The sequence below is a fragment of the Moschus berezovskii genome, chromosome 1, assembly GCF_049115385.1.
Source record: "Moschus berezovskii isolate FMDL1 chromosome 1, NW_MosBer_1.0, whole genome shotgun sequence".
NCBI lineage: Eukaryota > Metazoa > Chordata > Mammalia > Artiodactyla > Moschidae > Moschus > Moschus berezovskii.
This window is the reverse complement of record NC_142460.1, coordinates 10,493,301-10,518,599: the sequence shown is the minus strand read 5'-3', so window position 1 is coordinate 10,518,599 and position 25,299 is coordinate 10,493,301. Positions and strand designations below refer to the sequence as shown.

General features: G+C 52.7%; 1 protein-coding gene across 2 annotated transcripts in view; it reads left to right on the top strand.

Annotated features, from left to right (window-relative positions):
* COLQ (collagen like tail subunit of asymmetric acetylcholinesterase) overlaps positions 1-25,299 on the top strand; it is a 63,578-nt gene extending 38,279 nt beyond the window's left edge. For both annotated transcript variants that reach the window (XM_055416670.2, XM_055416677.2), the window contains exons 7-17: positions 1,718-1,780; positions 2,288-2,314; positions 2,918-2,962; positions 3,649-3,684; positions 6,802-6,882; positions 11,322-11,427; positions 19,071-19,210; positions 20,186-20,305; positions 20,635-20,755; positions 21,717-21,819; positions 23,700-25,299. In XM_055416670.2, coding sequence (XP_055272645.2) covers positions 1,718-1,780; positions 2,288-2,314; positions 2,918-2,962; positions 3,649-3,684; positions 6,802-6,882; positions 11,322-11,427; positions 19,071-19,210; positions 20,186-20,305; positions 20,635-20,755; positions 21,717-21,819; positions 23,700-23,769 — 912 coding nt within the window. In that variant the 3' untranslated portion in view covers positions 23,770-25,299. The remainder of the gene's footprint in view (positions 1-1,717; positions 1,781-2,287; positions 2,315-2,917; positions 2,963-3,648; positions 3,685-6,801; positions 6,883-11,321; positions 11,428-19,070; positions 19,211-20,185; positions 20,306-20,634; positions 20,756-21,716; positions 21,820-23,699) is intronic.

The window sequence follows — 25,299 nt, the reverse complement described above, 5'->3', positions numbered from 1 at the left end:
GTCAGTCCCACAGCTGCTCCTGTGGGAGAAGAACCAAGGTCCTGCTGCCTCCTTCCAGTAGCCCTGTCCTGCTCTGTCCTGAGAGTTAGTTCACAATTCTTTGGCTCCCTGAGATGACCCCAAAGGAGCTTGTGTCTGGAAGGCTGTTGGCCCATCATACTAATTGGGCAGGGGGTGGAGGGTGAGGCAAGGGAGTTGGGAGCTGGAACCACGGAAACCCTGCATTCCCAGGTGGATCGCTAAATCCTGGGGAAATCCCCTTCCTCAGACAGGTGAGGAGAAGCTGACATACCCACACGCATGTCTTTTTACACACTTAGGTTGTAGACTATTGCGTGCAGAGGCCATGACTTAGAACTGACCTGCAGAAGTCAGGGGTGGGTAGGGGAATGTTACCATCTGCTCTGACTCATTGGCTGCATTTATTATGAGAAAAGAAAATTGTTCCCAATCGTCTTAGGAAAAGTTCCAAGGATATTTTCTTAAAAATCCACTGTATAGAATGCTGAACCATCCAGTATGGCAGCCAATAGCCACATGTGACTGTTGATCCCTTGAAATGTGCCAAGTGCAACTGAGGAACTGAAATTTTAATTAAGTTTGATTTTAAAAATCTTTACTCAGTTCAGTTATTTGAAAACATTTAAGTATTTTTGAGCAACTTGAGTTGAAATTTGCTTTTTTAACCATAAATTTTATGAAATCTAATACAGAGCAAGTATTTTAGATGAAAATTTAGCACCTGAATTGAGGTGTAATTTAAATATTAAATACACAACAGATTTCAAATATTTATTGTGAAAAATCAAATGTAAAACTCTCATGGTGACGACCTGCTTCTGGGTCGGGGTTTCGTACGTAGCAGAGCAGCTCCCTCGCTGCGATCTATTGAAAGTCAGCCCTCGACACAAGGGTTTGAAAGAAAAAAAAGAACAACAACAAAAAAAAAACTCTCATGGATAGTTTTTACATTGATGACATATTTAAAATAATTGGATTATTAAATAGTGATTAATAATTAGATTAATTAGAGTAAATTTAATGTTTAAATTTAATTTCATCCATTAGTTCTACTTTTAAGGTGACTTCTAAAAAATTTTAAATTAAGTATGTGGCTCACCTTATATTTCTATTGTTTAGTGCTGGTTAAAGTTTTTTAGCATGGAAGGTTCTAAAAATTCTAACTGTAAACCATTCTGAAGGGTAACAGATCCCATCCATGAATCCTAGTCCCCTGCTTCCACACAGAGGTTAATGGTCACTCTGCTTGGCCACAAACCTAGGGTGAGAGTATATGGAAACATCTGAAAGGCCCTCCCTATGCAGACAGCAGAGCAGATGTAGCTTTTTGGAGCACATTTACCTTGTCCTTTGAGTACCCAAGTGCCTGCATGCTCTCTTCCCTACCCCTTCCCAGCCCTCTCTGGGAGAAGATCAAATGTCAGTTCATTTATAACACATGAGCGAGCATTTGGTTTGGAGAGCTGCTCTGCCTTGGACAATTTCCTTCTACATGTCATGACAGACACCAGAATGAAGCCTGGAGTCGGTAGTCTTGGACCCCTGGGTGTGAACAAGGGAGCATTTGGGGTCCTCAGATTCACAGGCCAGCCTCGATGTCCCCAGCTACATCCTGATCTTGCCCATGCCTCTCCTGGTTAAGTTTCTCTAGGAAATGTCACTGGAGGTCTTTTCCCCCTTCTTGTGATTCCCACAGGGTGAAAAAGGTGACCTGGGTCTGATGGGCTTGCCAGGGTCAAGAGGACCAATGGGCTCCAAGGTCAGTGTGTTGGTCCAGATAGATGGTTCCAGGTCTTCTGATTAAGGCTCTGGAGCAGCTGGTGTCTATAAAGTGGGGACTGGGTGACTGCCGACCTGGGCTGGGGATTATCACGGATGTTGGAGAGACCGGTGCCAGGCTGTGCTTATCTTTACTAGCCCTCAGGGAGGCATGCCCTGGGACACGGGGCAGAGGGAGGCCATTCCTGCTGTTCTCTTGGACAATGAGGGTCAAGGCTCTGGACAACAAAGTGGATGGAAGCCTTTTGTTTGGGCCTTTGGGGGTGGGGGTTAAGGAAAGCAAAGTTCTTTTTAGGCCTGGTGTAAACACAACCCTCAGGGACATCTCTGAACTCACTGCTGCAACCCTCCCCCGACCCCTGCCCTAGAACTGCAGCCCAGTGTGGAGACATATCCCACCACCCTCTCCAGGGCTTCCATCCACTCTTACACCAGACCCGGAGGTCCTACAGGGCTGACTGTCAATGCGCCTTCTGCTTTCTTTTAGGGCTACCCTGGATCCAGAGGGGAAAAGGTTTGTGCTTGTCTCTGATGGCTCCCGGGGCCGAGTCTGGTCCGCGATGCACAGAGCACGGGCCCGGGGGCTCTTTAGTCAGGGGCTGCAGCCGCCACTTCTTGATCTTACCCTGTCTTAGTAAGTGGGCCGCGAGACAGAAGTGAGGCCCCCGAGCCAGGTCAGGCGGGTTAGGGAGGTGACCCCAGTGGACATGGAAGCCCCTCACGTGGAGCAGGTAAGGGCTGGAGGCTGTGCCAGGTGCAGCGTGAACATACCTGGCAGGGGGTCTGGGCAAAGATGGTAGACGTGTGACTTAGGCCATACTTCTACCTCACAGCCTCGTTCTCTGTCAAAAATGGAGTAAAAAATCCAGCCACACCCTGAGGACAAATTTCCTAGAAGATAGGAGAAAATCTAGGACCCAGAATTTTCTGTGGAGTGTCCTTTAAGCAGTTTTGGGGGGGTCCAAATAGGAGGTATCTTATAAAGAAAGCCTTCCCTGGGCATACCCAGTCTTCTAAGGGAAGTGAGGGTGCTGACCTATGGCATTTTCAGTTAGAAATGCTCCAGTTTTTCCCCTAGGAGTCAACTCATTGACTCTCTCCTATGGTTTCCTCTTAGGGATCCAGAGGTGAAAGGGGTGACTTGGGTCCCAAAGGAGAAAAGGTAATGGGCATTTCATAGAAATGATAAACTACCACAGAAGTGAGCTGACTGACTGACTGCCTGGCTGCTGGCTGACTGATTGACTGATTGGCTGGCTGACTGCCTGGCTGCTGACTGACTGGCTGACTGGCTGACTGACTGAATGATTGACTGATTGGCTGGCTGACTGCCTGGCTGCTGACTGACTGGCTGACTGGCTGACTGACTGAATGATTGACTGATTGGCTGGCTGACTGCCTGGCTGCTGACTGACTGACTGACTGGCTGACTGACTGAATGATTGACTGATTGGCTGGCTGACTGCCTGGCTGCTGACTGCCTGGCTGACTGACTCACTGACCGCTTACTGACTGAATGATTGACTGGCTGGCTGCTGACTGACTTGACTGGCTGGCTGGCTGAGTGAATGAATGGCAGACTGGCTGAAAGAATGAAGGAATGGCGGACTGGATGACTGGCTAGCTGACTGGCTGAATGAATGAATTCCTGTCTGACTGATTGAATGGCTGACTGACTGGCTGGCTGACTGAATGACTGATTGACTGGATGACTGACTTCCTGGATGACTAACTGGCTGGCTGGCTGACTGATGGGGCCTTATCTTGAAAATGGCTGACCAAGTTCTTCCTCAGCCTTTTCAAGCATTATTTCAGAGGTAGTCATTATGTTTGTTTTTCTCTTCACAGGGTTTCCCAGGATTTCCTGGAATGTTGGGGCAGAAAGTAAGTACTCAGAAGTAGTAAAAATAGCCTTCAGTAACAAGTTAGATCCTCCAAGCACAGCAAAAAGAGGTCTGCCTTTCATCCATCAGGCCTGATAAGTGGGTTTCTTTGTGAAAGGTTCCTGTTTGAAAGGGGAGCAAGTTGCCAAACATAGTGGTGAGACCTCCCTCTGACTCAGAGGAGGAAGGGACACCCCACCTGAGAAGAGAGATGGCCTCTCGTGTCTCCTGTCTGTCAGGGGGCTATCAGACAGTTCAAAAGCAGAAAGCCTTGTGCGCCGGGACTCAGACTGGAGCTGCAGCGGCCAGCGGCCCTGATGAGGGTTCAAGGCCACTTCTGACGGCACCCAGCTCAGCACTCCTTCAGAAGGGTACAGGCACTTCCAGAGGAACACAGAGTTGTTTTAGCAGGAGATAGCTAAAATGTTTTTTATTTGACAGTTAAATGTATTATTTATTTAAGTACTTAGTAGGATTTCATGGATATCTTGCTAGGACAAGGCTTAATAAAAAGGAGTTTATTTGGTTGACTTAAAGAAAAAGTATTCATTGAATAACAGAGTGGTGTCAGATATACTAAAAACTGTGAGACTGGCAACTGACTCACAGATTGTTTCTACCTTATATTAAGGTTAGGGTCTAGGGAAAGAACTCAGGGGTGAAGGTGAGGGGAGTGTCAGATAATAAAGAGAAAGGGAGCTTAAACGACCACTTAGGACAGCCACCTCGCAATGGTGGGCCCTCTGCTGTTAAGGCATTACATTGGAAACTTATTTTTGTCTAAGCCTCAGGGCATGATATTCTTCCAACAGGCAAGTGGGATGCTTTCTTAGAATTCTAAATTGTTTCCAAGTTCACCTTAAAATTTCGTTTTCCATGCTTGAAAGAACAAGTTATATCTTTCTCCCGTTGGTAGATTATATTTAAATAATTTCAATCATCTGAAATTATTATCATTTATCACTGCCCAAAGCCGTCAAAAGCTCTGTGTCTGCTACCTACATAGAGTGTTGGGTTGAAAAGAGATTAATTATATAAGCAAATGAAAGGGAATGTTACCGAGAAAAACAATTTTATTTTAAAATACTTAGTCTAGGTTTTCATCCTGTGTATCAGAGAGCAATACATTCCTGTGAAATTAAATATGACGGCGTCTCTGCTCTCTGTTCCATCTGCTAGACTTTCCATAGAGAGTTCTCCCTTCCTCCCACGCAGCCTGCTTAAGACAGAGGTAATGCGATGACCATAATTAGGTCTTCAGAGAGAAATTAGATCAAGATATTACTGGCTGCTTCCAACTGGTGAGGAGAAGGACCACACTTCCTTCAGACTATCTTTTCCAAAAAATTATGCTGTTTATGCTACTGTTTTCTCACAGACAAGCAAGGCATCTCTCATCCTCCTCTAAACAGCCAAGGAAAATTGTGCAAACATCTCCATAGCCACAGAGAATCCACCCTATCCAAGCAGGCTGAAGAGCATGACAGATGGGAAAGAAACCATAGGTTTAAGGACAACTCTTGGTGAGGCAGGATTTTGGTAGCTTGACAAATTCATTACACTGGCTGAACCAGCAGGTGATTTCAGAGCTCTATGCTTGATCCTCACTGTGAATTGGTGTTCCCTGGAATTTTCCATTGTGTTGTACCTCCTCTGGCATCCCTGGGAGAAGTTGTCTGGGTGTTTATCATCGTCTAAGTGGTTAGGGAAGCTCTTCACAGGCACTGGCTGCTGCCTAGCAGAAATTTTCATGGCTGCTGGTGTGAAACTTAGTTCGTGTGGTGCTTTCTGGGGTGTCCAGGGGTTCCTGAGGGTAAGAAGACTGCCCTGTGGGTTCATGAGCCAAAGAAGCCACAGGAGGGCCTGGAATCCTAGAAGCACACAGGGAAGCAGGGGATGGCCTGAGATGCAGAGACCAGTTTTACAAAAGGCTGACCTTAAACACTCAAATTCTGCAGTTGGTGCATTTGCTTTTTAATTGGGAATATCGCTTACGTTCAGGAGAAGGGAACAGCTACCCACTCCACTATTCTTGCCTGGAGAACCACGGACAGAGAAGCCTGGTGGGCTACAGTTCATGGGGTCACACAGAGTTGGACATGACTGATGCGACTTAGCACACACGCATGGCTTATGTTGCGTTCCATGAACATGTGTCTGGAACATCTGTCCCACAAAGTTTTTCTCTCTGAATCAAATCAAAGTGAGGTGGAACCAGTTTTTTGCTGAAGAACAGGAATGTATATTGGAAAAGGCAATGGCTCAGTTTAGTTCAGTCTCTCAGTTGTGTCTGACTCTTTGCAACCCCATGGACTGCAGCATGCCAGGCCTCCCTGTCCATCACCAGCTCCCAGAGTTTACCCAAACTCATGTCCATTGAGTCGGTGATGCCATCCAGCCATCTCATCCTCTGTCATCCCCTTCTCCCCTGCCTTCAATCTTTCCCAGCATCAGGGTCTTTTCCAGTGAGTCAGTTCTTAGCATCAGATGGCCAAAGTATTGGAGTGGCAGTTAGGGTTACGGTTAGGGGCTACCCATTCCAGTATTCTTGCCTGGAGAATCCCATGTAGAGAGGAGCCTGGTGGGCTATAGTCCATGTGGTCACAAAGAGTCAGACATGACTGAGCAACTAAGCACGCATAGTACAGGGATGTAGCTAACATGGCAGAAGCTTCCCAAAGGTGACAGCTGTCAAAACTGTGTCCGATTATTCAAAAACCCCGGAGATTTGAATTTATGCTAAAAACACAACATGAAATTTCAGCTAAGACAGAAAGCATTTCCCCCAACGGCGTCCCAGGCACAGACACAGGGGACTCAAACCCAGGCACCTCCCACCCTGACCGCTCAGGCTGGGGACTTGGGAACCAAACCGTGTGCTGCCCAGCCTCCGTTTCTCTCAGATGATAACCCACCCGGGGTCACCTGCTCCTTTCCCTCCTCTTCTGTGAAGAACCTCTTTCCGTCTCACACGACCCTACCACTCCCCCAACCTCCTGAAGCAGCCTGCCTAGAATAGAGTGACGGAGGAGATGGCCCGTGCAGGGGGCGGATCGACCTGGAGCTCTGCCAGAGCCTCAAGCCTCACCCCTCACTTGCTTCTCTTTCTTCTTTCCAGGGAGAAATGGGGCCGAAGGGCGAGCCTGGGCTTGCTGGCCACCGGGGGCCCACAGGCAGACCAGGGAAACGAGGCAAGCAGGTACGGATCCCAGGGCTAACCAGATCTGGGGTGGGGGTGTGGGGGGCAGAGTGGGTCAGGGACCTTCTGGGCACATAGTCTGGCTCCAGCAGCCTCTGGGCTGGGGGGCAGGGCACCTGGGTTCCTTAGGTGAGCTGCGTTTGGGGGGGGGATGGGGTGGGATGCTCAAAATTAGCTGTGTCCAATGCTGAAGCTCGGCGTGGGTCTTCAGTTCACAAGAACAAGTCTGTCTCCACCAAGACCACTGACCTCACAAAACCCTGCTTTTTGCCTCAGTGTCCCAGACACAGATGGACTTCTGGAACCAGCCCAGATATTTCCGGGCTGTTCAAGGGTCTTCTCGGTCTCAACAGCAGGGCGTTCTCTCCTCCCTCAGGATCCCCATTTGTAAATGACCCTCTTTACTGGCACTATTCAGGGCTTAGGGGAAGTTTCCCTTGCCCTGGTCAGCAGGCTCTTGGGTCAGAACCTGCGATGGTGAGCATCCCCGGGGCCTCAGAGGGCCTCACCCTTCAATGAGACACGTGTCCCTCACCCTTTCGGTTCCACTCCGTTGGCCTTTTGCCTCCTTTCCCCATTACACGTGTAATAGATGAGCGTCATGGCAAACGGAAAGTTCCGGAAGCGAGGAAGGAACTCATCCAAGCACCTAGTGTCCAGGCCTAACCCCGTTACCACGTTGGCAGTCTTCCTTCCTGTGGAATCTCTAGCCATTTGTTCCTTTTATGACCAATATACATTTATATTTATCCTAAATTTTAATTAAAAATCACAACATATGCATTTTCACTTGTTACTTCATTCATTAAGTATTTAAAAACATCTCTTTTAAAATCTCTCCATCAGATTTTAGTAAATGAGGGACCAGAAGATTGCCTAACCGGATTATAGATAATGCTGAGGACTGAACACATGTGGGCACGTTCCCATTCTTTCCTTGGGCTAGATCCACGGTTCCGGACTCTAGCTTATATCGGAATCGCCTGGGGGCTGATTCAATCCAGAGGCCCTCCCTCGGATGCAGTGGTGGTGTTCCACATGCGTCTCTCCTCCTCCCCACCAAAAAAGCCCTTCCCTCCCGAAGACTCTGACATACAGCTGAGGCTTCAGGGTGGGTTTTTGCTTCTAAAGCTCCACTTGAGTCTCATGTGCGCCAGAACTCAGAACCACAGTGATGCTAAGAAGCCAGATCTGGTCTTTTCAAAGTGACCGTAGGAATGACATAGATTCCGACCTGATGAATCAGCTTTCACGATGACTTTTATTTGTTTTGGCTGCACTGGGTCTTTGTTGCCGTGTGCAGGCTCTTTCCAGCTGTGAGCCAGGGACACTGTCTGTTAAGGTGTGTGCAGGCTTCTCCTGTTGCAGCGCTTTAGGCGCGCAGGCTTCAGTAGTTTCGATGCGTGGGCTCAGAAGCTATGGCACGTGGGCTTGCTTGTCTGGCAGCATAGGGGGTCTTCCTGGACCAGACATCAAACTGTGCTTCCTGAATACCACCGAGCCACCAGGAAAGCCCATCCATGGTGACTCTTGAAGTCACAAGGTTCCAGTTCAACTTCTAAAGCTTTACCATGGGTAGCATGCCCGTGGCTTTGCCACGAGGCCACAGATAACAGTTTCCTAAAAACTAGGCTCAGAAAAAGAAAGACAAGGGAAAAATCCTTTAAAAAGAAAGCATTTTCTCCCCTATGGCTGTGCTGCATCCAAAATGTGCCATGCTTGGGGATCGAGAAGCCGCTTGGTGTCCGTCGTCGCCGTCTTTCCCTGGACAGTGTTTGTCTGGTCCTGGTCAGGGCAGAAGCCAAGAAGTCTATTTCTTGACCCTGTTGAGAATGATTGTGTTGGAGCCCTCTTAAAGACGACACCAGAACCACATCTGGGAGCTCAGTTAGGAATATGGATTCATCTTCCTTCAAGACTTTATAGACACCTGAGTGCCACTCCGACCCCAGCATGCCTGGTCAGCCTGGGGGATGGATGTGATGGTTTCTTTTTGTCATGAATTAATTGTCTAATAGAGTTTTATACACAGGGTGTTTGTTGAGCCATGGTGCTAAGAGTCTCTGGGGGTTAAACGACCCAGACCCTGGAATCAGAAATCCAGAAATGGCTCCAGGAGTACAAAATTCAGATCCAGAAGGACTGATGAGCCCACCAACCCAATTGCCTTGCATGTAGTCACCTGGAAACCAGGGGCCAGATAAGCGGCATGACCACCCGGGAACCCCCAGCCAAGCCAGCTCCCCAGCAGGGACAGAAGCTGGAGGCCTGAGACCAGTCTCCCCATGCCGCATCTTCCCCTCAGCCTCCTGCTTCCAAGCTGACCTTGGGCAGACCCCAGGAAAACCACACGAGTGTATCACACACGTCTTCTGTCCCAGAGACACAGCGGCTTCCTGGATGGGAATCACCAGACTTTGTGCAACAAAGGAACGAGGAGCGTTTTCCTGGAAAGCACTGCTCAGTGTGTCCTGCTCACACTGAGGCGAGGCTGACCCAAGCAGATGACCGATAAGCAGAACATTCTGTTACCGCTGAGGTCAGGACGAGGAGCGTTTCCAGCTTCCTCAAGCTGTGTCACTTCCTGTGCTCAGAGCCAGCCGATGTGGCTGTTAGATAAATGAGCCTTCACTGCAGTTATATTAAGACAGGGTGACTTCCTGTGTCATCTGCAAGGGGAACCCATCTTAGTGGCCTTGCAGATTGCTAAGGCTCGGGTAAGGCTTAAGACTCCCTCCATTAGGATGGAGTTGGAGACAAACTCTGACCTCGCCATCCCACATGAAGGATTTGAGAACTCCTTGCACACTGCCGAGAGAGCCCCCAGGGCCACGTGGGCAAGGTGGCAGGTCACACGTCACATGGTGGTTGAGAGGTGTGCTCGGCCGGCCTGCCCCCCAGGCTTGGGAAGATTTACATTTCAGCAGGTGGGCGAGGCAGCTCCGGCACACCTGTGTGAAGGGGACCCATCCAAAGCTGTCAGGTTCCAGTCACCATTGTGGTCGGGGCCCAGGCAGGGACAGTTAGCCAATGGCTCGGGGGAGGCTCTGCAGGTGTGCCAGCCTTGGTTTCTGAGGTCATTCCTAAGGGCAGCCCTGGGGGAGATGTGTGCTCTTAACCCTCCAAGAGCAGACAGCGAAGAGGACATCCCATGTGGAAAGATACAGGTACATGTCTCTTTACGAGTCAGGACATTTCTGACTGTGGGGCAAAGACGAAACCAAGCCAGCTGCTCTGATAATCAGCTTGGCCCATGAAGCCCTGGGTTCTGTGCAAACCACGTTTTCACCTCTGAGAGCTTTACTAGCCTTGTGACAAGCCTATGCAGATGTATATTGTCTGGCCACCTTTCACAGACAAGGAAACTGGGGCACAGAACAATGCCCTGAGTTACCCAGGGTCTCATGGTCCAGATGAAAAGCCAGATTTCCCGACCTAGAGCCAACAAACCATGTCCACTCTGTGTGTTCAGCTTCTCTTCCTCCCCAACTTGATCTGGGGAAGGGAGGTGAGCAAGACAGATTCCAGCCTTCAGGGAGCTTCTGTCTCCTGGAAAGGCATGGATGAAATGACCACAGACCAACTGTAGCTCTGATCATGGGTGAAGGCCGTGAAGGCAAAGGGCCTGTGCCGGGGAGAACTGACTGGGCCAGGAGAGGTCGGGGAAGGCTTTGCCTCAATGGTGTTTTCGCTGAGAGTGGAAGGATGGGGAGAGCGGTTTGGGGCAGAGAGAAGAGTCTTGAGAAGCAAAATAAAAGGCGTGTGCTCTTGAAGACCAACAACATCAAAAGGCTGGGACGAGCCTAGAAAGTCCAGCAGTGCAGGGCTCTAGAGACTGAAGGAAGGGGCTGTGTCTTTATCCTGAAAGCAAAAGGGGCCACAGGGTGGGAAGAGCTCTTGTGCTAGAACAGAAATGGTCTGATGAGTGGCAGAGGGAGCACCTGCTCTTTCTTCACCTGCCGGAAAGGGGGTGGGTTGCATCGTCCCTGTTTGCAGTCACAAGCTATGTGTGATGCCAGTAGAAAGCAAACTTAGGGTTACCAGAGGGAGATGGATGGGAGAGGGGCAGATTAACACATCCACACTATTATACATAAACTAGCACAGGGAACTCTACTCAATATTCTATGATGGCCTGTAATGGAAATCTTTTTTAAAAAAACCCATTGAATCACTATGATGTACCACGGAAACAAACACAATATTGTAAATCAACTATACCCCAATATAAAAAAAATTGGGTATCTATAAACTTGCATCCAGCACTGTCTCAAATGTTGCTTGCCCTGAGCTTTTTATGAACTTGGTGACCTCTAGGAGTGCATTCCTCCTCCAGCACTTGCTCCAAAGTACAAGCTGGTTGCCAATGGAGAGTTGACTGGGGAAGAAAGTCTGCAATGTCCTGCTGTTATAACGGGCTCTGCCTTTTTCTCCATCAGGGGCAGAAAGGAGATACTGGTGTGACAGGCCCCCCAGGCAAACCCGGGCCTTCTGGTCAACCTGGCCGTCCGGGTCTCCCAGGCCCCCCAGGTCCCCCCTCTGCAGGTAAGAACTTCACTGCTTCACCTGGTCCACAGCGTCGCCCTCCGACCAGCCTCCCAGAGGGAGTCCAGCAGAGGCTGGACCTGAAATGCCTGCAGCAATTCAATACACTTCTAATTTATCCACCATTTGGCTTATTTGAGTTTTACACAAGGGAGATAAACACTATTATGGTTTTGATTTAGCATTTTGGAGAACAAATAGAGGAGAGAAAAAGAAAAAAAATCACATTGGTGATGTCATTTATACATAAAGTGAAAAATAAGCAGCTCATACTTCAACAGCGAATACCTCTTTATAGAAAAACATGTCATGGCTCCAAGCAATTCGGAGTAAAGATGACACTGCAAATTTTTCTATCTTACACAGCATTATGACAGAGTCCTTACAGATTTGCATTGACTATGGAAGGAAATTATTACAAAGAAATTAAAGTCTCTCTTGAAGAGGCCATAGGTACACTGTTTTACTTTGTTTGACTTGAGGAGCTAAGCCTTTTATTTGGTTTGTACACAGCACATCCTCTGTATTAACAAAGCATCTCTAAGTGCTGTGTTTATGTAGATGAATACTGTTTACTGACCGTGCAAGATCCATTGTTTTCAGTTATGCACAAGGAACCAAAGTTTTTATTCTAATTATTTTCTTAAGAAAATGAAGGCATTTAAAAATTCCAAAGTGCACTTTTCCCCACTGGTTTATGGGAAAATATTTACAACCACACTGTGGGATGGTCAAGAAATGTCACTCTGTTAGATCCTTGAAAATAAATGAAAACTGGCCCTGAGACGGCAACCAGCTAGGATGCAGGGGAAATTCAATCTTTCACGTTAATGGGGTTCCCGCCATGTCTTCAACTGCCACAGAACAGTGGGGCAGAGATCCTGGGGGATGAGGGTGAAAGGCTATCATGGGTCCCTCCGGGCTTGACCAGCCCCATTCACCTCTGAAACCAGTTGCCTGAGGCCATGTGGTCAGAGGGGTGACCACTATTTTCGTACCAGGAGTGGGTGTCAGATCGTCCCCAAACCTGGGAATCCTGGTCTTCAAAGGTCAGCTCTCCCAGGAGCACCCCACAGCCGTCCCTCCTGAGATTAGGGGTCTCCTTATCGCCAGGCTTTGGGGTCTCTATCCTCCCACATCTGGGGCGATCTCTCCTCTTCTGACCTCCAGCCCCTCCCTCCTCTTGGTCCTCATACAGCGCTGCCCTCTTTTGAGAACAGAAGGCAAACGTCTTCTAAAATGACCTATTTCTCAGCAAGGGCAAGAAAGCGCAGTTTTGCCACCCCCTTGAAATCAGGAAGGAAAAATAACGGAAGGACAAGCATTAGTCACTATGATATCCTGCCGCACCCACTTCTCTCTGTTAGGGGATCTAGCCGAGCAGCAGCTTGGCCCATGTCCCTGCCCAGACCACGTCCCTGAGATGACTGGGTGATCCAGACGAAAGTTCTTCCCGTCAGTCCTCTCCCTCCTCAGTTCTGAGGCAGGATGCTTCCCTCGAGCCCCAACCCTGGGCTGCCAACCCCAGAGACTGACAGCACGGTCTGAAGCCCGGGTTTTGCCTTTGGAAGGGATGCTTTTGGCCCCTGGGGTATTTCAGTCCAGTTTCAATTCAGTCACTAAGTCATGTCCAACTCTTTGTGACCCCATGAACTGCAGCACGCCAGGCCTCCCTGTCCATCACCAACTCCAGGAATTTACTCAAACTCATGTCCATTGAGTCAGTGATGCCATCCAACCATCTCATCCTCTGTTGTCCCCTTCTCCTCCTGCCTTCAATCTTTCCCAGCATCAGGGTCTTTTCCAGTGAGTCAGTTCTTTGCATCAGGTGGCCAAAGTATTGGAGTTTGAGCTTCAGCATCAGTCCTTCCAATGAATATTCAAGGTTGATTTCCTTTAGAATGGACTGGTTGGATCTCCTTGCAGTCCAGGGGACTCTCAAGAGTCTTCTCCAACACCACAGTTCAAAAGCATCAATTCTTCAGCGCTCAGCTTTCATTATAGTCCAACTCTCACATCCATACATGACCACTGGAAAAAACCACAGCCTTGACTAGCCGGACCTTTGTTGGCAAAGTAATGTCTCTGCTTTTTAATATGCTATCTAGGTTGGTCATAACTTTCCTTCCAAGGAGCAAGCGTCTTTTAATTTCATGGCTACAATCAGCATCTGCAGTGATTTTTGAGCCCCCCAAAATAAAGTCTGTCACTGCTTCCCCATCTATTTGCCATGAAGTAATGGGATCAGATACCATGATCTTCGTTTTCTGAATGTTGACCTTTAAGCCAACTTTTTCAATCTCCTCCTTCAGTTTCATCAAGAGGCTCTTTAATTCTTCTTCACTTTCTGCCATAAGGTTGGTGTCATCTGCATATCTGAGGTTATTGATATTTCTCCCAGCAATCTTGATTCCAGCTTGTGCTTCATCCAGCCCAGCATTTCTCATGATGTACTCTGCATATAAGTTAAATAAGCAGGGTGACAATATACAACCTTGATGTACTCCTTTTCTTATTTGGAACCAGTCTGTTGTTCCATGTCCAGTTCTAACTGTTGCTTCCTGACCTCCATACAGATTTCTCAAAAGGCAGGTCAGGTGATATGGTATTCCCATCTCTTTCAGAATTTTCCAGAGTTTGTTGTGGTCCACACAGTCAAAGGCTTTGGCATAGTCAATGAAGCATAAATAGATGTTTTTCTGGAACTCTTGCTTTTTCCATGATCCAGCGGATGTTGGCAATTTGATCTCTGGTTCCTCTGCCTTTTCTAAAACCAGTTTGAACATCTGAAAGTTCACGGTTCATATATTGCTGAAGCCTGGCTGGAGAATTTTGAGTATGACTTTACTAGCATGTGAGATCGGAGAAGGCAATGGCAAGCCACTCCAGTACTCTTGCCTAGAAAATCCCATGGATGGAGGAGCCTGGTAGGCTGCAGTCCGTGGGGTCGCTAGGGGTCGGACACCACTGAGTGACTTCACTTTCACTTTTCACTTTCACACATTGGAGAAGGAAATGGCAACCCACTCCAGTGTTCTTGCCTGGAATCCCAGGGATGGGGGAGCCTGGTGGGCTGCCGTCTGTGGGGTCACACAGAGTTGGACACGACTGAGGCGACTTAGCAGCAGCAGCAGCAGCGTGTGAGATGAGGGCAATCGTGCGGTAGTTTGAGCATTCTTTGGCATTGCCTTTCTTTGGGATTGGAATGAAGACTGACCTTTTCCAGTCCTGTGGCCACTGCTGAGTTTTCCAAATTTGCTGGCATATTGAGTGCAGCACTTTCACAGCATCATCTTTCAGGATTTGAAATAGCTCAACTGGAATTCCATCACCTCCACTAGCTTTTTTCGTAGTGATGCTTCCTAAGGCCCACTTGACTTCACATTCTAGGATGTCTGGCTCTAGATGAGTGATCACACCATTATGGTTATCTGGGTCATGAAGATCTTTTTTGTATAGTTCTTCTGTGTATTCTTCCTAGGGTATTTAAGGGCTCACAAAACTGAGGAATAGCCAGGGGACCTATGGTTGGGTGGCATCCTCCGCAAACAAAGACCTCAGTGGTCTCACAGTGTATCTGACTTGAATCCTGGTTCCCCCTGAAGCCTGGGGTAGGGTGGGAAGGGCAGGGCTTGGAGACCCTCAGCTGCTCCCTTGGCTGCCGGCCGGATTATCTTGTGAGCCCCTCCCTGTCGCAGGGCCATTGTAGCCCTGTATTCCCTCCTTGGTTCTCCAGCACCTTCTCTTTCAGCCCGCTATGCCGTTGCCCTGTTCCCTGCACCCCACACACACCATCCTCCGTCCTCCTGCTCCTGGTTGAGCGGGAGCATATTCCTGCAGTCCCTCTGGGCTCACCTGGCCTGAAACAGCATTCCTGTCACCTTCAGGTCCACCCCACCACCTCCTCTCCCTCCTCTGAGCTCTCTCTTCTGCGCCCTCCCTGGTCCCTGATGGGACGTCTCCTTCCTTCGGGCCACGGCCCCTCGCTGGTGACTGCTTCCTGCAGGTGTGTCTCCCCTTCCTCCTGGTGGCAGGTCCTCGAGGCAGGGGCCTGGCTGAGTCAGCTCTGCACCCCCATTTGCACCTGCCTGTCGGTGCTCACACACCTGGGCCCCTTTAGCTGTCAGGCTGGCCCCCCTGGATCATTGCACAGCAGCCAAGCAGGTTGCAGGTGGGCTGTTTGACTGATGTCCCTTTCCTCTGCCTCCCTTTGGGTCACATCCCCTTGTGAAACCTCCCAGAGTGAGGGAACTGAAGAAAATGGGGCAAGAATCCTGCTCGTTGGAAATGTTTCTTTGTGGGGGCTGGGGGTGGGGACAGTAGGAGGGGAGGTGTTTAGAAGAGACCTTCCCTGTGCGCGGGACCAGTTGGATCATCATCAGGAGTTGGGACAGGCCTCCAAACTGATTTCTGAGACTACCTTTGAGAGCCTGGTAAAGTTCCACTCTCGAGAAAAAACGTGTCTACCTACACCCAGAGCTCCAGACGCCTTGTCCCAAATCCATCTTGGGATATTCTCAGGCTCTGCGGGCCCCAGGTTAACCTCCCCTGGTCTGATCCTACCCTCCCTTTGTAGATAAGAATTTTGAGCCTCAGAGATCCCCCAAGGTCACCAAGTGGACTAGTGGCCACTCCTGGTCCGAAGTCCGCCTGTGACCCCCGGTCCTGAGACCCTCCCACACAGCCATGCAGCCTCTGCAGGGACAGAGCGGGGTTGGGATGATGGGACGGCCCGGGACTCCTCTGCCTTCTCCCAGATTCCCCTCCAGGACTTGCTCCCACCACAGCAGCAGCCAGTGAGGATGGGAGGCCCCTTAGGCAGAGAGGCAGAGCTGGTCCTCTGGCTGCCAGGAGATGGAGAGGCTGCTCACTGAACAAGCTCCGAGAGGCTGAGGCTGGGGAGTTCAGGTGACTGTGCCCTTCGGGGCAGCCTGGCAGGAATCAGGCAGATGTAACAGATGCCCTCGGACAGCTGGGAGGAAGCAGCAGGGGGAGGGAGCAGGAAGCAGACTCCCCGCCACGTCCTGTTGTCCTGTCTCGAGGCCACCTCTGTTGCTGGTGTCCAGTGCCAGGACGGTGCTGGGGAGCAGGAGGCGGCGGGAGCTTGTCACGACCCAAGGTAACCAAGAAAGAGGGGCTGGGGGCCGGAGGAGGGAACAGAAGCAAGAGGCCTTGAAGACGTAATCTGCAATAACCAAATGACGGATTTGGCGGAGTCCTTCCTGCCCCAGACAGGGCTGTGAATCAACGTGCTGCCTGGGAATTGCCAGCATCCTGCGCGCGTCAGTAATTCTGGGACGTATGTCTTTTGAACAGCCTAGTGTTAGGTGGACATGAATTCAAATCTCACCCTGGATTCATGGGACAGACACCATGGTTCTGGAGGAAAAGTTGGGATCGCACAAGCAGCTGGAAGGTGGCCCGCATGACGCTCTCCCATCCTTGGTTACAGAGCACTCCCATCTCAGTTGCCCCAGGTGCAAACTCTCCAGAGCATTCCTGAGCTGGTGGAGTCTCTCTCCAAACATGAGACTGGCATTCCTCCTGGACTGTGTCTGTATTTCTTGTTAGGATGAATGACCATAACTTGGTGTAAGATCCTGGCAGGCCTCCTTTCCCTGAAGCCTGACAGCATTCCGACCTGTCCACCCGGCGGCTGAGGAAGTCTCAGGGTATGGGCAGCCCCGTGGGGGTCTCCTCCTGCCGCTGCAGCTGCCTCTGTGGGGTTCTGACCCAGACCTCTCCCCTGGGGTCATTTTCTCTGTACCCTCATGGGATCTGCAGACTGTGTCCCCAGTTGCTGACTGCCTTGGGCACAGCTGTCCAACCTGAAACCAATGGCTGGCTCGTCTCCAAGCCCCTGCTTAATTTCCCAGAAGGAGGGGTATCTACTTATTTCTGTTTTCAGCGCCCATATTTTCCTGTTGGATGGCTTTGGCTCTAGCATTTTTCTGCCAACTAGAGTGGGACCTCTAGTCTTTTCCCAAGAGCTTAGTTCGTCTGGGTTCGTTCATCCAAATCATCCAACGTGCACTGTGTCCCCTGCTGGGTGCCACGCCCTGGTTAGTGAAAACAGGCGTCCACCTGCTCTCGTGGAGGAGAGCGTCCCCTCCTCCAGGAGACGCAGCTGGCCTGCCGATCTCATAGGGAACAGAATCACAGAGACACATGCCAGTAAGACAGGGCATGGGGAACCCCAGAACTGTCCTCAGCATGAGCAGGACTGAGCAGGAGCAAGCGAGGAGGTGCCTGGTGAGGGAGGGATGGAGGCTGGAGAGGAGAGTCTGAAGGGGGTCTGTGTAAAGACTGTTTCCCAAGCCTGGCGGCTCGAAATCTTTGCGCTCACTGGAATCATTGCAAGACTTTTGGAAAGCGCAGGTGCCTGAGTTCCCTTCTCAGCAGTCCTGATGGAATTGGTCTGGAGGGTGGCCTGGGCATCAGAGCCTTTACAAGTCAAGGTGAGAATTACCAACCCTAGCAAGTTTCCCACCTTGCAGGGAGTGAATTTCCCCATCGTCTCTTTTTCAGACAGACACTCTTCTCAGAATCAGGGAAAAAAAAAATAGGCTGAGCATTTTCAAACATCCCATTTTCTTCTAGAACAAATCAAAGAAACCCACATTCAGAGTTTCCTTTGTAAAGTTCCTATATATAATAACAAAATAAAATGAATTTTTAAAAAGTGAAAGTTATCAGCCAGTAACATGCTCATCAGTAAGAAGTTCTTACTTCTTAGTAAGAACTAAGAAGTTCTTAGGTGGTGCTAGTGGTAAAGAACCCACCAGCCAATGCAGGATATACAACAGAGGTGGATTTGATCCCTGGGTGGAGAAGAGGAGGTATTCTTGGGCCTCCTAGGTGGTGCTAGTGGTAAAGAACCTACCTGCCAATGCAAGAGACGCAAGTTCAGTCCCAGGGTAGGGAAAATCCCCTGGAGGAGGACAGGGCAACCCACTTCAGTAATCTTGCCTGGAGAATCTCATGGACAAAGGAGCCTGGTGGGCTACAGTACAAAGGGTCGCAAAGAATCGGACACGACTGAAGATTAACTTAGCACACGAACATAAAGGGGGATTGTTTTCCTCCTACAGAAAAGAAGTCCAGGGGCAGACAGTGGCTGGCTTTGGTTCAGTCTCTAGGTGTCACTCTCAGGGCCCCAGGTCCCACAAGGCCCTTGCCTTCCCTGTATGCTGGCTTATTTTACTTCAGGGTTGCAGCACAGCTGCTGCAGCACCATCTTGTCTGTCTTCCAGGTAAGAAGGAGGAAGCTATGTCCCCATCCAGCCCTGCTTCTCCCTTATCAGGAAAGACTTTCCCAGAAGCTCACCCTTCTCCCACCACAGACCTCGCATTGGCCATCACTATGGCACATGGTCACCTCCAGGGGCAAGGGGGTCTGGGGAGTAGAATATCTAGTCTCCAGAGAGGGCAAGGAGGAGGAGGATTGGCAAAGGTGCTGCCACATTCAGCGTGTTTCGGGGACCCACAGCTTGGACCAGAAGTACCTCTGGACCTCTCCTCTAGGCCTCTCTGAAACACTGTGGACTTCAGGCTTCTTTCTGTCGTGAAACTTGCTGACGCCTTCCTGGGCTGTTTGGTTTTCTCTTCCTGTGCTCTGGTAACAGTGGTTTGTTGCTTTCTAGGACAACTTGTAATGGGACCCAAGGGGGAAAGAGGATTTCCTGGGCCCCCGGGAAGATGTCTTTGTGGACCCCCCATGAATGTGAATAACCCTTCCTACGGGGAGTCTGTGTACGGGCCCAGCTCCCCACGAGTTCCTGTGGTAAGGCTCTTCTGGGAGGAATCTGGAGTGCTTACCTCTCAGGACATGATTGATGACCCCCTGCGGTTTGTAAAAACCTTTTAGTAAAATTTATTTCCCCGTTACACTGGGCACAAACTTGTTATAGGAAACTGGCAAATAAGGGGAAAATCCAAAGAAGAAAACCAAGATAACATTGTGGGTCCACTGTGGAGCATTTTCTGTGTCTTTTTTTGTTTGGCCATGCCATTCTGCTTGCGGGATTTTAGTTCCTGACAAGGGATTGAACCTGGGCTCTGACAGTGAAAGCACTGAGTCCTAACCACCAGACTATCTTTTTTTAAGAAAAACATTATGGAATATTGCAAGTAAATTCAAAAGCAGAACAAATAGTTTAAGGAACCCCCACGTCCTCTTTACCCAAGTTCAACAATGATCAAGTCCCAGCTCATCTCCTTTCTGCCTTACACTTGATGTATGACAGCCCACCCTCCTTTGGATTACTTTGAAGTAAACCCTGGACATAAATTCATCATTCGAATGGATATAATAATTCATGCATCACGTGACTGTGCTATGATTTATTTAACCAGAGCCCTATTTTCAGAAACGGATCAAGTGCTCCAAGCTTTTCCCTCATATAATAGCATTGTCATAAATGTCTTTGAGTGTAAGAATTTTAAGAATCATTTCCAGATGTTGAAATACTTGATTAGATGACATCACCTTTTTATTGAAGTCTTTGAACACTTTGAAGATTTAAGAATCTTAAACCTTGGTGGATATTTTTATTCCACACTCAGACATTCTGAACCGGGCTGGGAGGATGTGGGAATCGTTAGCCCTAACTTTAGGAGGGATGCAAGAGTGCGAATGCCAACCCTCTTCCCACCGACCACCAGCCCCCACGGGGCTTATTTTTCCCCCTCTGGCTCTTTAAGCCCTGCTTCCTGGGGAAGTGTTTTCTGGGACCCTCACCAGTGTGGTCTCTGGCAGATCTTTGTGGTCAACAACCAGGAGGAACTGGAAAGGCTCAACACCCAGAATGCCATCGCCTTCCGCAGAGACCAGAGGTCCCTGTACTTCAAGGACAGCTTTGGCTGGCTCCCCGTCCAGGTACCCAAGGTGGCGCTCTGCAGAGGGACTCATCTCCGAAGGAAGGGGAGGCCGGGCGCAGAGCTTTCTGTGGAGGGTTGAGCCCCTTCACCGCCCGTCACAGCCGGCCTCTGAGAGCTCTCTGGGTCCCGGGGCCCCGCCTGCAGGCTCCGCTCTGGGTTCAAGCTCCAGACGGGGATCCCCGCGGCCCAGCCTCCCCGCCAAGCGCAGAGCTCTGGCTCCGGGACAGGAGCCCCCACCGCCCTGTGCCCACCCAGAGCCTCTGTCCCCAGCGCCCCGGGCTGCCTGGCACGCCATCCCTGGTAACTGCGCTGTGTTTCTCCGGTCAGCTGACACCTGTCCACCCCTGGGACTACCCTGGAGACCACCGCGGCTCCTGCGGGGACGGGGTCCTGCAGCCGGGGGAGGAGTGTGACGACGGGAACGCAGATGCGGGCGACGACTGCATCCGTGAGTGGGGCCCGGCCCCGGGGGAACCAGTACGCACCACCACGGGGTGGTAGAGTTCGGAGGCGGCTCTGAAAGCCACCGAGTCACCCCGTCTCCACCGAGTCACCCCGTCTCAGAGGGGCGGCTACGCGGTGAGTGGGGTGACCGAGGGCTTCCCTGAAAACTAGGTGCCATGGGCATGGACGGCTGAAGCCTTGAGATCCCGGTCTGGGTGCCGTCGGGGCCGGACGCCCCTTCCCTGCACGGCTTCTCAGGCCCTGCGGGGAGGAGCCGGGCTCCGGTTCAGGGCCGGGACCCCGTAGGTGCACAGCGCAGGTCCCTCGCCAGCCGGGAGCTCGGCGGGGAGGAGGGGGCCCTTAGGGCGGGCGGGTGAAGCGGCTGCTTCTCCTGGGAAGCTGCTCTTCCCCTGACAGTTTCGGGCCACGATTCCTAGGAGGCCGGCTCTGCCTGCAGGCCCCCGGGCTCTCGTGGAGGTGACACAGCAGGAAGGACCGCCCAAGGGTCTCAAGCCCCTATTGGCTCAGACACCCGTGTAAAGGGTTCATACTCCCGGCGCCTCCCCTCGGGCAAGAACAGAGCTCGTAGAAGACAGTCTGGCTCCCAAGGGGACGCCTGGAGGCTCCCTGCAGACAGACCAGAGCCGCTCCCCATCCCCACCGAGGCCATCACGGAGCCGGGGCCTGCGGTCTCCCGACCCTTGCCCCGTGAAGGAACTGGCCGTGGTCCCGCGACGGGGGTCAGCGTCCAGGCCCCAGGCTGGGACAAGGATACGGAGGCCGGGGTGGGCTCTCGGCTGACGCGCGGTGGGCCTGGATCGGGCCCAGGGCCCCCCTTCCGTGGGTTGGGGTCCGGACCCCTGTGGAAGGCCGCGCGAGAGAGGAGGGCCCTTGCGGCCACGTGGTCCCACCGGGCCGTCCCCTCCCCGGCCCCTCAGGGCTGTGTCCCCGCTGTGTCCCCGCAGGCTGCCGCCGGGCCTACTGCGGAGACGGCCACCGGCACCGGGGCGTGGAGGACTGCGATGGCACTGACTTCGGCCACCTGACCTGCGAGACCTATCTCCCCGGGTAGGGACCGCCTCGCGGGCTTGACCGCTCCCGGGCTCCCCGCTTTCCTTCACAAATACGTTCCTGAGCAGCTCTGCGTGCCCGGGGCTTTGCGGACACTGCGGAAGGGTGACGCACGACACACACAGCCCCGGCTCACGTCACGCCGCCCCAGCTCATGTCACACGCAGCCCCGGCTCACGACGTCACACGCAGCCCCGGCTCACGTCACACGCAGCCCCGGCTCACGACGTCACACGCAGCCCCGGCTCACGACGTCACACGCAGCCCCGGCTCACGACGTCACACGCAGCCCCGGCTCACGTCACGCAGCCCTGGCTCACGACGTCACACGCAGCCCCGGCTCCTGTAGGCGGGCTTTGTCAGTGCAGCCCTGTGACCCAGCCCCACCTGGGTGTGGAGTCGGGAGGCCACCACCTCTGAGCCCCCCATGGCTCGGGCTGAGCAGCCCTGTCCCCCGTTTCTCCCGGGACCGGCCTGGTCTCCTGAGGAGCGGGCCTGCCCATGGAGAGGGCCTGGGCCGGAGGGCAGGCATCTGTACTCTGAATGCTAGGGAACTGCTCGGCGGGCCTGCGGGCGCCGCAGACGCCCCTCCAGCATTACTACCTCACTTTGCTGACCTTGGCTCCTCCAAGAGAACCCCAGGAATGCAGCGTTCCTGCCAGCACCCCAGCAATTGTTTCTGAGGCCCCCTCGGTGGGCATCCGTGTGGCTCAGGATAAGCACGCCGGTGTCCTGGCCTCCGCGAGGACATCTCCAGCGCCCAGGGGAGGCCTCTGCCCCGCGGCGGGTGGGGGTCTCCTGAGCTCTGTTCAAGCAAAAATGGCGCCCCCGCCCCAGACCTTACCGGACCAGGGCTGCGGGGCTTCTGGGAGGGCTGGGGAGGCCGCTGCTCCCCCAGGCCCTGGCCTGCCTTTCTCGTGGCCCCAGAGTGGATGGCTGGGCCCTCAGGGATCCACCTCTCCAGCTCTTATTCCCTCCAGCCGCCCTCCTCTGTGGGATCGGACCCAAGCCCTGGGGAGGGCTGCGGGACGGACCCCAGGCCCGTCCCTCTCCTCCAAGGAGGAGGGTCTCCTGACGCCCATCCCCAAATGCACAGCAACAAATCCAACTGATGGGAAGAGCTCAGACTTCTTGTCACCCCTATTCCAAGCACCGCAGTCTGGGACAGGACTCCGCGGCCTCTGTGTGTCTGCGTGCACGGCCCTTCTCTGAAGTAGGGAGGCTCCTGCCAGGCCCCACGAGAGAGTTACCAAAGGGTGTGAGCTGGCTGATGGCCTGTGGAGACCACTGAGCGTGGGTAATCAGACCTGGGGTACAGAGTAGCGTGTAGCCCAGGACTTACCCTTGCTCCCTGCAGTTACTCTTTTAATCCAAGAAGCCTCAGGGCATGCTTGTGAAAATAGGTGTGAGGTAAGACAGAGTCTTAGGATTAGCACTAGGGCTTGTGTAGGTGTAGGCTGTGCTCTGCAACTTGCAAGTTGTAGTAAATAGCTACACAGGTAAGCTGCTTAAATAAAATTAAGAATCCAATTCTTTGGTCCCACTAACTTTGTGTTTCAAGATCTGTGGCCAGTGGCTGCCAAAACAAACTAGACAGCTCAGAAGTAGTACCAAGCGGTCTCAGGGCAGCGCTGGAGGAGGGGGCGGTTGTCTCCGAGAAGCTGCGTCCTGGGCAAGGCTACCCAGCAAGCCCGTGCCCCCAGACCCCTCGGCTGTGCTCAAGGGAGAAAGCCCCAGAGGCCTGCCCCAGGCCCCTCACCTCCCTGGAGCCCGGGGCCCTTTAGGCAGCTGGCAGGGAGAGCTTGCCGAGGTTGCACCGGAGTCCCAGGACGTGGCTGGTCCTGGGCTCCTGCCCACTGCACCGTGTCCTCCCCCAGGTCGTACGGAGACCTGCGCTGCACCCCGTACTGCTTCATCGACTCCACGCCCTGCCGCTACTTCACCTGAGAGCCCCGGGGAGGAGGAGGCGGCCCCCTCAGCGCCGGCAGCAGCTTTTCCGCCCTCGGCAGACTGACTGACCTTGCCCCGTCCTGGTCCAGTGTCCACCGCCTTCGTGCCACAGAAACAAGGATAAACTCTCGCTGCTAAGACAAGCTTGTAACGCAGGTCGACTGGAGGACCCCCGCCCCTGTCTTCACCCCCAAGCACCGGGCCTCCACCCCGCGCCCAGAGCGACCTTGCGGCCGGACTAATATACATGTCCGCAGGGCGCTTTGCCTTCCCGACATCTCAGACTCGGCTCCGCACTGTTAGGTGCACACGACTGTTTGCTCCCATCCACTGGGGGTGTCCGGGGGGCAGCCTATCCGCCCCTCTGACCTCTGGAAACGCGGCCATCTCCCCGGCCGCTGGCGGGGGGCTCACCAAGCCTGGGAACCACCGGGTAGGGAGATGGGTTCCCTGGAGGTGGCCCCAGATCTTGCCTCGCCAAGAGATCCCCCCCAGTCTGGCCACGGCCTCTGCGGAGGCGGATCCCCAGGCAAGCGCCCCAAATGTGAATAAGCACTGGGACGGCGGCCCACCCCGTGCTCCGCAGCTGCGCGGACGAGCGCAGAGCATCGGCCTTCTTCTCGACGGTTCCCGAAGGGGCCGCTCTCAGAGCTTCCGTCCCGGGCGCCGTCCTGACCTGGCTCTGCGCGCACGGCCTCGGTCCTTGTCCATCCCTACTTCAGGACGTGAGCCCACAGCCGCGCCGTCGGGCTTTCCCGTCCGGGCCGCGCCACCGACTGCGAGCTCTGGGCCACGACGGCGTCTGTCCCAGGCGCCGCTCCGGGAGCCCTGGGGCCTCCCTCCCGGTCTGTGGCGCGTGGCTTTGTCCTCGTGTGCGCGCGCCTGAGCCCCGTTTCTACAGGATCGCTAGTCCCGCGCGTCCCCGAGCTGCCTTCCACCGTTGTATCCCCTGAGTAGGGCTCAGCTGTTGTTGGGAGACACGTCTTCCCCATTGCAAACCTCATGGACCTGTTTGCTCCCAGATGGACGGACCCTCCCGCCAGTGTGTACAGACTGTTCAGCGTGCCCGTGTTCTGGGCACTTGGCGTTGCGCTGCTGGCCTGTCGTGGGCAGGGTGGGCCCCAGGGTGGTGTCCCCAGAGGTGGACGCGTTGTTCCGCCTCTACTGCAAGTCCTGGGCTCGTTGATATTCCACGGCCCATGCCTGTCCCATGTGAAGCCACGCCTTCATCCCGGCATCTCCGGATGGGAAATCAAGAAATAAAAGGCCGTGTACTTCCCAGCTGTGGCTCTCTCTTCCCTGGGGGTTTGGGCTGCTGTCCTAGGACTCCTGGATGGGATGAGGGCTCTGAAATCAAGTCTGCTTCCCAGACTCCACAGAGGGTTCTAGAATGGGAAGGAGTCCTGCCCCCCCCAGGGACAACTAATGTCCAAGGAAGGCAAGATGTCCCAGGTCACCAAGCCCAACTGAGCCCAGTTTGCTCAGCCAGCCCTGCTCCCAACCTTGTTCTACCATCTCCCTTAGAAA